This window comes from Lepidochelys kempii, chromosome 3 (genome assembly GCF_965140285.1).
Source record: "Lepidochelys kempii isolate rLepKem1 chromosome 3, rLepKem1.hap1, whole genome shotgun sequence".
In the NCBI taxonomy this organism is placed as follows: domain Eukaryota; kingdom Metazoa; phylum Chordata; order Testudines; family Cheloniidae; genus Lepidochelys; species Lepidochelys kempii.
This window is the reverse complement of record NC_136382.1, coordinates 198,689,551-198,703,164: the sequence shown is the minus strand read 5'-3', so window position 1 is coordinate 198,703,164 and position 13,614 is coordinate 198,689,551. Positions and strand designations below refer to the sequence as shown.

At 40.2% G+C, this 13,614-nt stretch overlaps 1 protein-coding gene across 1 annotated transcript in view; it reads left to right on the top strand.

Moving 5' to 3' along the window:
- Positions 1-13,614, top strand: part of MACROD2 (mono-ADP ribosylhydrolase 2) — a 1,318,211-nt gene that overhangs the window by 783,455 nt on the left and 521,142 nt on the right. Inside the window, exon 6 of the mRNA XM_073339564.2 lies at positions 1,834-1,955. Within this exon, the coding sequence (XP_073195665.1) occupies positions 1,834-1,955 (122 nt within the window). The remainder of the gene's footprint in view (positions 1-1,833; positions 1,956-13,614) is intronic.

Genomic DNA, 13,614 nt, shown 5'->3' with positions numbered 1-13,614 from the left:
GCTCCACATTTTCCCCCTTTTTGAAGATGGGCACTAGTTAGCCCTTCTCCAGTCTTCTGGGATCTCTCCTGTCATTCATGAGTTTGTAAATATTATTGCCAGTGGCTAATTCCTTCAGTACCCTCGGGTGAATAGCATCTGGCCCTGCTGAATTGAATTCTTTCAGATTGATCAGAAGATCTCTGATGTGTTCTTTACTTCTCCTGATCTGCATCCATTCCCCTTTATTGTCTATGGTAACTTTGCTAGTCATCTGGTCACATGTTATTTTTTGTGAGAAGACTGAAGCAAAGTAGGGATTGAGTAGCTCCGCTCTCCTATCATCTTCCGTTACCAGCTCACCACCTCCATTGAGCAGCGGACTCACACCATCCTTGATCTTTCTTTTTTGTCTGACATATTTGAAGAACCCCTTCCTGTTATCTCTATCATTTTTTGCCGGCTGTAACTCTTTCTTTGCCTTGGCTTTCCTGATTTTGTTCCCTACACACTTGTGCTATTCCAATGTATACTTCCGTGGTGACATGCCCCTCCTTCCATTTCCTGTATGTATCCCTTTTTGGTTTTTAGATAGCTAAGAAGCTCTTTGTGCAGCCACATTGGCCTCCTGTGACTCTTCTTATCTTTACTCTGCATCACAATAGCTTGATGTTGAGTCTCTAGTATTATATCTTTTAGAACTGCCAGTCTCCTTCAACTCCTTTTCTTTCTGACTCAGAGGTGGGCAAACTATGGCCCGCAGGCCACATCCTGCCCGCGGGACCGTCCTGCCCGGCCCCTGAGCTCCTGGCAGGGGAAGCTAGCCTCCGGCCCCTCCCCCGCTCTCCCTCTTCTCCCACAGTCATGCTGCTGTGCGGCTGGCTCCACCCGGGCAGCGGGGCTGCAAACTCCGGCCGCTCTGAGCGGCATGGTAAGGGGGTGGCGGCAGTGCGCACACGGCAGGTAGGAGGTCCCAGGGGGCAGTCAGGGGTACACAGAAGGGGGCGGTTGGATAGGGCCGAGGTTCTGGAGGAGGTGGGTGCGGTTGGAGAACAGGGGAGTTTGGATAGGGTGTCGGAGTCCAGGGGACCTATCAGGAGGCGGGGGTGTGGATAGGGGGCGGGGCAGTCCGGGTACAGGGAGGGGGGGGTTGGATAGGGGATGGGGTCCTGGGGTTGACCCACTAGTTGTTTCCTCAACTTTCTGAATCACAAAGCTGTCCCCTACGCATGCTAAGAATTTGCAGGATGTATTACGTTTTGCTGCAACAGTGTTCTAACAGATATCAGGGAAGTTAAAATCCACTATTAATACTAGCTCATGTGTGTTAACTAATCTTGTTACCTGCTTGTAAATAGAATGACTCGTTCACTTCCTCTTCCTGATTTGGTGGTCTATAATAGACCCCCACCATAACATTGCTACTATTCTTTTCCCTTATTATTCTCATCCAGAGGCTCAGCACGTCTGTCACTCGGTTCCCGTTGGACTTTGGAGCAAGTGTATACATTCTTGATGTACAGCACAACACCTCTGTTTTTCCCATAGGTATCCTTTTGGAACATGTAATAACATGCCATAACATGCCAATCATGGCAGTTGTCCCACCAAGTCGCTGTGATGCCAATTAAGTCGTAATTTTCTTCATATACCATGACTTCCAGTTCATCCTGCTTGTCCCCCATACTCCCTGCATTTGTATACAGATATTGAAGATATTTGTCAGACTGCCCTGTTGCTTTTTTTTTTCTTTTTAATGCAGTTGCAATTTCTAGACCCTTCTCCAGAAATTAGCCCCTTTCCCAATCATTACCCACATTAGGAGTAAAGTGATTTTTTCCCCATTTTTTGCAGATGTCATTCATACAGTGGGACCAATAGCAAGAGGCCATATCAGTGATACTCATAAAGAAGACCTGGCAAGTTGCTATAAATCATCCCTGAAACTGGCAAAAGAAAACAATATCAGATCAATTGTAAGTACTTCATAAAGATGTATTATTTCTTAATGTTGTGTCTTTTTCCTCAGGATTTAGCATAATTGTAGGAATAATAAAAATCTTTAAGAGCATGCATGTCATATGTGGTATGGAAGAACAAGAAATTGAAAGTTGTTAATGCAGCACAACTGGAAGAGAAAGGAATAAGGACAGCCTGGGGGTGGCACAAACGCTGGGTTGGTAAAGCAGTTGTATCTAACACACAACTGTTCCACTAAGAACTCACAGGAAGAGAACTGCTCCAATGGTTAATTTTACATGTTATGATCCTATGGACTATAAGGTGGATAGAAAGTTGGCTAGATTGTCGGGCTTAACGGGTAGTGATCAATGGCTCCATGTCTAGTTGGCAGCCGGTATCAAGTGGAGCGCCCCAAGGGTCAGTCCTCGGGCCGGTTTTGTTCAATATCTTCATAAATGATCTGGAGGATGGTGTGGATTGCACCCTCAGCAAGTTTGCAGATGACACTAAACTGGGAGGAGAGGTAGATATGCTGGAGGGTAGGGATAGGATACAGAGGGACCTAGACAAATTAGAGCATTGGGCCAAAAGAAATCTGATGAGGTTCAACAAGGACAAGTGCAGAGTCCTGCACTTAGGACGGAAGAATCCCATGCACCGCTACAGGCTAGGGACCAAATGGCTTGGCAGCAGTTCTGCAGAAAAGGACCTGGGGGTTACAATGGACGAGAAGCTGGATATGAGTCAACAGTGTGCCCTTGTTGCCAAGAAGGCCAATGGCATTTTGGGATGTATAAGTAGGGGCATTGCCAGCAGATCGAGGGATGTGATCGTTCCCCTCTATTCGACATTGGTGAGGCTTCATCTGGAGTACTGTGTCCAGTTTTGGGCCCCACACTACAAAAAGGATGTGGACAAATTGGAGAGAGTCCAGCAGAGGGCAACAAAAATGATTAGGGGACTGTACACATGACTTATGAGGAGAGGCTGAGGGAACTGGAATTGTTTAGTCTGCAGAAGAGAAGAATGAGGGGGGATTTGATAGCTGCTTTCAACTACCTGAAAGGGGGTTCCAAAGAGGATGGATCTAGACTGTTCTCAGTGGTAGCAGATGACAGAATGAGGAGTAATGGTCTCAAGTTGCAGTGGGGGAGGATTAGGTTGGATATTAGGAAAAACTTTTTCACTAGGAGGGTGGTGAAACACTGGAATGCGTTACCTAGGGAGGTAGTGGAATCTCCTTCCTTAGAAGTTTTTAAGGTCAGGCTTGACAAAGCCCTGGCTGGGATGATTTAGTTGGGGATTGGTCCTGCTTTGAGCAGGGGGTTGGACTAGATGACCTCCTGAGGTCTCTTCCAACCCTGATATTCTATGATTCCTACAAAACTTAGCAGGAGGCCATTGGTGAAATAGTTGACTCTGAAGAATATAACCTCACTAATTATTGAGGGGGAGATGACTGTGGTCTAGTGACTTATTCTGTAAATTGAATTTTTCCTTAAAAATAGAGATGAAAAGAGATGGTCGAATAACATAATTTATAACATCAACCCACCAGAATCCATCACCATAAATTTATAATTTATGATCTGTGAAATAATTATTTTATTGATGTTTCATTTAATAAGCATGGTTCCTTGATCTTATGAAATACATCTCATGCTTTGTATTTCAAAGGGCCAGATTTTCAAAGTTAGAAGGGTGCATTTACATGCATATATTTGGATGTGCCTATCGTATTTGCATATATTTGATGAGTTTGCATACTCAGGCATTTTTGTGTGCTAGTTACAGTCTTAAATAGCTAAGAGTGCATAGACTACATTTACGTGCATCCGTCAGGTAACATGCATAAGTGAGGCGTGCAAATGTATATGCACAAGTGTGCAAGCTTTACTTGGAAAATGTATCCACCAATTATATCAGTCAGGTAAATATCTCTAAACGGAGGTTAGTATTTCTAATGTGTGAATTTAGGAAATTCTCGGTCGTATATTGGCCAGATTCTCAGCTGATGGAAATCAGAATTCTACTGATGTCATTAGCTGTGACTGGCCTTTGTCTTTATTTTTGTCCTACTCCAGCTGCAGAAGCTCATTCAACATCTTAACTAAACTGTTTAGTACTTTTATAGAGGCTCTAAAAATACATTTTGGATTAAATAAACAACAAGAAGGTCAGATTATTAAAACAGGAGTTGGGGAGACAAGGGGTAGATATCAGAGTCTGGAGAAAATCAGATCAAAGTTAATCAAAATGACATAAAGAAGGAAGAAAATATTGTTCCATTAACTGTTTCAGATAAAACGGTATATTGACTTCGTAAAACTATTTGTAACAAGTAAGCAGCTGAAATCTAGTGAGGTTTGAAAATATCCTTGGTGATCAATGGCAGCTGTTCCTAAGTTTTTGTTAATGTCTTCTGATTTTAAAATAAAATCAACATTTATTATAGAAATTTTGATGAGGACTGTTCCTCATGGGGTAGAATTTTAGAAAGATTTAAAAATATTCTCATGTTCAATTTGAATTTACTGTAGATATTTCATTTTTGAATTGTAAGTGTAGTATTCAGTTTCTTTTGCAATGATCAAACTTCATCCAAAAAGAGAAGTGGAATGACACACTGTTTAGTGTGACATGAGCAATGTGGCTATAATAATTGCAAGGCAACATCCTGACATTGTGCTGTTTATATCCCATTACACACACTGTATACTTTATAGCCCAGTCTACTTGGGCAAAGAAGGTGTTTTTCAATCAAGTTAGATCAATTAAATTAGCTCAGTTCAGTTGAACCTTCAAGCCCTCATAAAACCTGTGTAGACATAGTATGACAGCTTTAGATCGTTTGAGCTGATTACGTTGCAGCCTATGCTTCAACATAAGCTACAATACCACCAACTCAATCTAAAATACATGAATCTGTGTTTAGACAAGTGTCCATGAGGGAGATGGGGGTTAAGTTGAATTAAGCTAATACAATTGAGTTAACTCATTTGGCATTTGCACCTTTTTTGCCCAGGTACTCATGCTCTCTGGAGCCACAGCAGGCAAAATACTACCCCTCTGATGCTTTTCTGGAGACAGAGCTGTGCTGCTGTGCGTGTTGGCCTGCTTTAATTCCTAATGGAGTCCTTTTCATACGTTACAACATCCCATCAGATGAATCCAACTTTGGCTTTATATAGCCGGTCACTAAAGAGATAAATGATAACCAGTTAGGCTGGGTTCCTTTATTTAAACTTCATGCATATACTATAGAATTTAAAATATTTACTCTATATTCATTTTTGCTCTTTTTAAAAATCCATGAGAATGAATATGTAAAGAAAACATCCTCTTTGTTTCTTCTGTGAGGCTGGTCAGTGGCAGTGAGGGCTTCTTTTTGTTGCAGCAGCAGCAGTGTTCCTCCTGGCTCCAGCCCCTTGTTCTAGTGCAGTCAGACCAGTGAGAACAGACTTGAGAATCAGATGAAACTAGTGAGATACTTTGGGTAAGAAAGGACAAAATGAAAATAGCAAAGGAGGAACTACAGGGGGCACCAACAGTAAGCCCCCAAGCCAGAGACAGAGTGAAAATGACTCTGAGTAGCTGTTAGGGGAATTGCATAAAAATTCTTGACTCCAGATGTTAATTAGGCCCTAAATATAGAATAATAAAGATACTATTGAGTTATACAGAGGATAGCCTTGTCCTTGTATTTAGAAAGTAAAGAAAATGACTGGAGGAGAAGCCATCCTGGATTTACATTTTACCAGTCACAAGGAACTGATTGTGCATGTGGGCACACTAAGGAATTGCAGTGCTATTAACCAGCGTAACCCACATCTCCTGGGGTGTGCTATTCTGTCCCATCTAGTGGCACCGAGACCACTTAGAGAGAGTTAAAGGAGTCTGCTCTACAGCCCTAGCTAAGAAGCATATGGCTTTTAGCTGATGCATTAGAGGCTCATGCACTAAGCTCCAGAGGTCCTAGGTTTGATCCCGCCCGTCGATGACTGGGGTCTGTTGGTGTTACACTAGCACTAGATAAATAGTAAATATCTCTGTTGGCTGGCAATTTCCAGAAATTCTTTTCAGGTTGATCTAAAACGAAATTTTTCAACGTTTTTTGCTCATCGAAAAGTTGGAAAAAATTTCAAATTGGATCAACACAAACTGAAATTTTCTCTTTTTATGGCCGCAATGACTATTCCACAGTTTTCCCTGTTCTAGTAATAATTATAAACTACTTGAGTTAAATGGACTAAATACTGGACTTCCAGAACACAGCAGTGCAAATGGATGTGGGGACATCTGAGATGCCCATCATGCTTACAGGCATGAATAAGCTTAGTAAGTACGGTCGAAGTATTCAAATCCCTGGGGAAGATCCTGAGACAGTGTAAAAGATCACAGGTCCATTGACTTCAGGAAACCTATGACAGTTACATCAGCTGAATGGAAGAAGTCTGGAGCAACCAAATATATAATTCAGCAATTAAACAGCAGCAAACCACAGCTTTTTTGAAGAGAAAAACAGGAGTAAGAGATAGCCAAAGGGACTTCACAAGACACAGCTTGGAAATCTGAAGGTAAAAACACTCAAATAGATGTAGCGGAAAGGGGGGAAGCAAACAAAAAGAAGTTCAGACTGTTAAAGCTTGCAGCTGAAAAAGTAAGGGCAACAATAGGACACAATATGAATAGAATGCTAATGGTAATTAAAGGGATGAGGGGAATTAGGACTGTCCCAGATATATGTGGAGTTGGGAGAAGAGAAAGGAGAAAAAGGTGATGCATTCACAAATGAATCAGGAGAGGAAATCCGCTTGTTTGAAATGACTGAGCTACTTTTTAAAATTGTTCTTTAATAAAAATGATAAAGTCAATTAGGAAGTAACAAAAATGTTCAAACGGCTATTGATTAAAAGCTAATAAAGGAATACTTGGAAATATGGTTACATACAAATAAGCAGTCAAAACGATAGGGAGTCTGGGCATATTAAAGGAATTAGCTAATGAATGCATTGAACCACCAGTGGTTAGTTTTGAAAAGTCAAAGACAAGCCGGAAGGCACCAGAAGATTGGGAAAATAAAATGAATGTATTACTTAACATTTAAAGGGAAAAGCTGGCAATCCTAGAAATTAGCCCCGAAAACCTTACTTGAAGAAATATTGCTCTTGGTGGCGTGGTTGTGAACAGTGTCGTATGGGCTTGAAATTGGCGGAAGCACCATCAACGAAGAATAATGATACATGGCAATTTATCAAGTGGGCATGCGAAATGCAGTGGGGTGACTCAGGGTGCAGTAATAAGCAATTTAACATCTTTATTAATGATTTTTGAAGAATGGGTAAACAGCTCAATTAAATTTTCCTATGATAATAAATTAGAAGGTGTTGGAAACATTAGTCAGGGACAGAGATATGATGCAAATAGATCTAGAGAAGCTACAGGTAATGCCTGATCCAACTCCCACGTGGTCAATGGCTGTTTTGGTCTTCGCTTTAATGGAAGACGGATCAGAACCAGAGCCTGGAACTAAAATGTCATTCAACATAGAAAAAGTCAAAGCTATCACATCTGGAGAAAATAATCCAGTTCACAGATACTTAGTCAAATAGAAAGGTAATAGCAAAAAGGACTTAGGTAATGACCCTTAAATTGGATATGGATTTTAAAGATATAATACCTTACTCCCACTCTGCATAAAAAAGCCAATTCATTCTTATGCTGCTGACAGAGTGGCATCACATAACAGAGTGGTGATAGGCTCTGTTTATAAGTAGGCTTGGCAAAATCCAACTTTTATTTTTTAGAATATTGATGGAAATATCAATGTTTATTTTAAGCATGTTTTTCAATTTTTATCAGTTGAAGTTTTCAGAGTTGTGGGAAATTATGGGAGTGCAGACAGATTTTTAATGACGGATGTTAACATTCAAAAAGTTACAGCTTTTTACTGTTAAAACACAAACTGTCAACATCACAAGTCAAAATATACAAAGTAAATGTCCTTAAATCAAACTGTACATTCTCAAGTAGCATTTTTCTTACTTTTGCCTATCTGTAAATTTCTGTTGTTACCAAAGGCAATATTTCTGAGTGTGTGGTGAAATTGACATCTACAAACAAAAATCTAAACCCTTCAAGCCTATTTATAATGCACTGATGAGAATGATGCATAGATTCTGGACAGCTCAGTATCAAAAAACATCCTATAGAAAAGCAACAGGCAGTGGTTAAGAATTTGGAGATATTGATTTATGAGAAAAGATTAAAAATCCAAATATGAATATGGCAAAATTATAGTTTGGTGGTGGTGTTATTTATTTGTATTGCACTAATGCCTAGGGCTTCCGTTATAGATCAGGGCCCCATTGTGCCTAGACACTGTGCAAACACATGACAAAGAATTGAAATTTATCTCAAAGATCTTACAATCTAAAGACAAGATACAACAGATGGATGCAAAAAACTTGCCAAAGGGAGCACGAGGAAACACAATGATATGGTGCTGATTAACACGGTAAGCAATAGTCACAACACACCAGCTGTCTAACCAATGTCAAGAATTTTGCAGGCATTATGGTAGAGGAGAGTTATAAGAAGGATTTGTAACTATCAATAAGTAAACAGGGTGCAAATAGCAAGGTGAAAGAGGAATTATTTAGGGTGATCCAAAGAGGTTTTTTTGTTTTTTTTTAAGAGTAAATATAAAAGTGAGCAAAGACAATTTGTTAAACATAAAAAAACAAATTCTGAATGATGTTATAAATTATCCTATGAAATCAATCTCCTAAGTATTGTGGTGGAAATCCCAACTGAGTCAACTGAAACTAAGCTTGACTAAGCACTGCAGAATATACAATAGGTAACAATTCTGCATTCAAATGGGAAATGGACAAAATATCCTAATAGGTCTCTTCCATTTCAAACATCTATATTTTCCTAATAGACAGCATTATAGGACAAATTAATTGCTGGCATGTTGGGCAAATTAGTGGGAGTTGCCGCTGCTTACTCTCGGGATTAATTTGGTCCATTGCGTTCAACATACTTTTGAAATTATTTAGTTAGAAGTGTATTAACATTGCTAGAGGGCACTAGTTCTGTTTTAATTTGAGAATCGGTGTAGGGTGTTTTGAAACCATGTTGACAGACTGAAACTTCTTAGTACCTCAAGGATTTCCTCACCATATACCTCATTCAGCCCTACTTGTGGTTGACATGCTCTCAAACTTAAGTGTCAGTTAAAGCCTGGGAGGTAGTTAAACAGACACTTTCAAAACTTCACAGAAAATAAAAAAGGGCTGCTGAATTAGTGTGGCTTGGAAATGAAACAAAGGGATTATCTTAAATTCACAATGAAAACAAAAAGTAAAGTTAGTATTGATTTTTCAACCACAAGGCAGAGGCTTCTTCCATGCCTGTTATGAAAATGTTGTATGCAGGAAAATAACTCAGTTCAAACAAACAACCATTTCTCAGGTTTTTATTCAGCAATGAAATTCTCAGCATGGCATCTTAAAGAGAGAGGTAACTTGTAAAGCAACAGCAAAGAAAATTGCTTGAGACCACACACTCTGATCCCTAACTCAAGGGAGTATTACGGCTGGTCTGTGGGATCTAACGGGAATCCATAAAGAATGTAGGTTTGATAGATGCCTAAATGGCTGTCTCCACAGCCACCAAAATCTGCAATAAAAGAACTCAAAGGATATGGTTTAAAATCACAAAATATAGGACATCTGCAAATAAATATCAAATCTCTGGGAGCTTGAGAAGTGTTTGTGTTGGTTCCTGAACATGAATGGACTGGATTTCTGTTCTGTATTGATGATAAGTATTAGTGTCCTTTTGGTGTATTTAATTCTAGTCAATTTCCCTCATATTGAGGAACTAAAGCAGAATTTCTGAAGAAAAAAGCAAAATAGCATATATTAAAACATACTATATACAGAGGAGATGTTAACGAAGCATATTGTTTGTTACGTACACAGTTCATATTGCTAGTTTATGTACACATGGTTTATTTTTTTAAATAAATTTAATTTAAACATTTTAAATAAATTTAATTATTTAAATGTTCTTTACCCCTAAGTACCAAAATCAACTGATCTAAAGGGACTAGCTGCCCACACCATTTTGTAAATGTTTGTCATTGATAAATATGATTTGTACGTATTCTATTCATGATCATCTAACTTGATTTGTAATGAAACATAATCTGATACTGGTTCTGAACAGAACAAAAAAAGTCTTAAGAAATGTATACACTACTTTGTATACAAAACTCAGAAATGTGCATACCCCACCCCTGGTCATCTGTTGCCTGGTTTTATAAGTAAATAGAAAATATCCTTTGTTTATGTGTTTGCATACCTTGAAGAGTATGTTCTGTAACCACTATACCTGATAGAGTCCAGTGTGAATGAGTGAGATATCATAGAATATCAGAGTTGGAAGAGACCTCAGGAGATCATCTAGCCCACCCCCCTGCTCAAAGCAGGACCAATCCCCATTTTTTTTCCCCAGATCCCTAAATGGCCCCCTCAAGGATTGAGCTCACAAGCCTGGGTTTAGAAGGCCAATGCTCAACCCACTGAGCTATCCCTCCTCCTGTAGGTAGGTAGGCTCAGTTCTTTCCTTGAGTAAAGAGAGATGATGAGCCGCTCCTGTGACTGAATCTTCCTTTGCAGTGCTAGGCTGAAACTTTTAATATCAATTTTGAGTCCACAGTAATCTCACTTCCCCCTCTTCTTAATTATAAACCACATGAAAATGGGGCTTTTAATGCCTTAAAATAGTGGCATCACCAGGAATTGCTGTAGCAAATGATTTTGCAAAATTACATTTAACTATCTTGTTTCCTCCTGGTGTGGATTTACATTTTAAGGAATAGTCAAGTGAATCTTATTTTCTTACACATATTTCCTGCTGAGCGTTGCCATAGCAATGAGTCACAAGTCTTCAGAGTCCTAAAGGCTAGCTTTATTCTATGTCCTGGAGTTTGGACACAAGTTCATGTCAATCAATCATACAACTGGTTTGAAAGAAACTTTCTAGGAGCATAGCCTCCAATTCCTTAATTTGTTTCTCCAAGACATTTATCTAACGTGACGGATATTCTGACTGATCTTACATTGCCAGGCTATTTACTTCTGTAGATGTGTAGGGCTTTTTATAACCTCGGGAACATTTTTCCTCCTCTCAAAGCTCTTATCCAGGTTTGAGCTTTAGCAACCTACAATAACTTTTCACTGCCTCTGGTAAATAGGTTAAGATATTTCCTTTTTGCATGCAGACTTAGCCACTCTTATCCATGCTTCTGTTATCTCAAGATCAGGCTACTGCACTGTACTCTACATTGGGCTACACCTTAAAACCATTTGGGGTATGTCTACACTACATTGTAAGCCCAGGGTTAGTAGAACTCAAGTTAGCAGACCCTGAGTTTGTTAACCTAGGGCTTGGGCATCTACACTCATTTGTAACCCCAGGTTAGGAACTGTTGAACCCTGGGTCCCAACCTGGAGTCCCAATCCTGGGTCCCATCTACACTGCATTATGGGATCCAAATCCAACCACCTATATCCCAGACTTCCTAGCACCCTCCTAAAATGTGGCCGCTATACTCCTTTGTTTGTGGTGCAGTGTGGGAATACTTGACTGTCCTGACGACAAAAGTGGTCCGTGGTAATTTGAAATAGTTTTGGTGGACTCCGAGAGCACGAGTCCAGTGTGACTGTGTCTACCCAGCAAAGCAATAGGCTTGAATTCTGGTTCCCAGCTTAACTCAGACTCGGACCCTCCACCCCATGGGGTCTGGGAACACTGGATATGAGCCCTGGGTTAGTGCAGTTTGTGCATAGACAGAAGTGGGGTTAGGCTTGAGCCTGAATTCAAGCCCGCAGCTTATACTGCAGTGTAGACATATCCTTGGAGACTGAAGGTGGCTCATTTATTAAGTGAAGTATCTCATTGTGAGTGCATGAAACCACTGCTCTGGGATCTGCATTGGCTGGCTACGTGTTGGTCTCCAGGTGGAGTTTAAGGTACAGGTTGTGACCTCTAAGGCTCTAAATAGCCTGGAACTGACCCGTGTGAGAGATCACCCCTATCTCGGTGCCATACTGCCGCAGCTACAGTCTGCAGGGCACTTGAACTGGATCCCCCTCATTATATATGAGAGGGGGCGACTGGCCAGGCATTCAAACTGTGATGATCGCACTGTCAGCCTGTGAGAATCCTCTGCTTGAAAGGTTGGATTTTATCTAGGAACACTGATTCTACTGGCTTGATAATTGGGGAACTGTCTTGTTAAGAAAGACAAAGCAATAATTAATCAATTAGTGAACCAAGCAGCTATTTATACATGACAGCTCATAAAGCAGGTGAAGTGGACAGAGAAGAAAGTTTACAAGCTAGGGTGTAGAGTATGATGATATTTGGGTATTGTTGGAATTTGACAGTAGAGTCTCTATTTTCTTTGATATAATCTTGTTTGTTTACAAGGAATGTACAAGGTCCTGCTTCTCTGAATATAGGAGGAACCGGAAACAAAAGAATAGTTTCTTAGCTTACAGCCCCAAGCCTCTTTAGGCAACACCTGCCCCAGAAAATTCTCTCCCTCGCTTTTTCCAGGGTCATATATTGTGATCACAGGTTGCTGCTTGGCTTCATTCCTTTTTTTTTTTTTTTTTTGCCTCTGTGTCCCTTTTTCTGTTCTCTGTTCTTCCTTCCTTCCCACACGCTTTACCCAAAACAATACTCATCAAAAGCTACCGAGATCAAAACTCCTGGGTGGATTCACATACTCATTTTGTCTGACGTGGGAGGGTCTGTGAAGAACTTATCCTGTTAGTTATTGCTTTCACATCCCCCAACCTCCCTGACAATTTTTAACTCAACCCATAACAAGGTTTCACTGTGTTCATAGCAGAATACATTAAAATATCCATGAAAATGTTTGTTTTGATTAAATGTTTTATAAACAGAGACCAATCCAATTCTTATTTGCATGCAAATATTAACTGCCCAGACAGGCCAAAAAAGGCAGCCAGCAAAATAAAATAAAATGGAAAATTTCCATTGGAGGCTTCATCATTCCCACATTGCATATTCCCCTCTTCAAACCCCTGATGTTGTTTGGTGGCTGTGTATGTCTGAAGCACTGCCTGCCCTCTGCTCCACTATGTTGCCTACCCAAGAAGAGAATAATGAAAGGCTTTCTTGGGAAACTCACTCATCTTCTCTTCCTGCGGTATCACAGGTGGCCAGCATATCTCTATAGGAGCTGCTGTACTGCATTTCCCACTTGAGCAATGACCCTACTGCCTCCAGTGTGGTATTGGGAAATACAGTAAATCTCTTCCAATGTGATATATGCCATCATGTGCCAGCAATGCCCCTCTTCCATGTACATTGGCCAAACTGGACAGTCTCTGTGCAAAAGAATAAATGGAAACAAATCTGACATCAGGAATCATAACATTCAAAAACCAGTCGGAGAACACTTCAATCTCTCTGGTCACTCAATAACAGACCTAAAAGTGGCAATTCTTCAACAAAAAAACTTCAAAAACAGACTCCAATGTGAAACTGCAGAACTGGAATTGATTTGCAAACTGGACACCATCAGATTAGGCCTGGATAAAGACTGGGAATGGTTGGGTCATTACA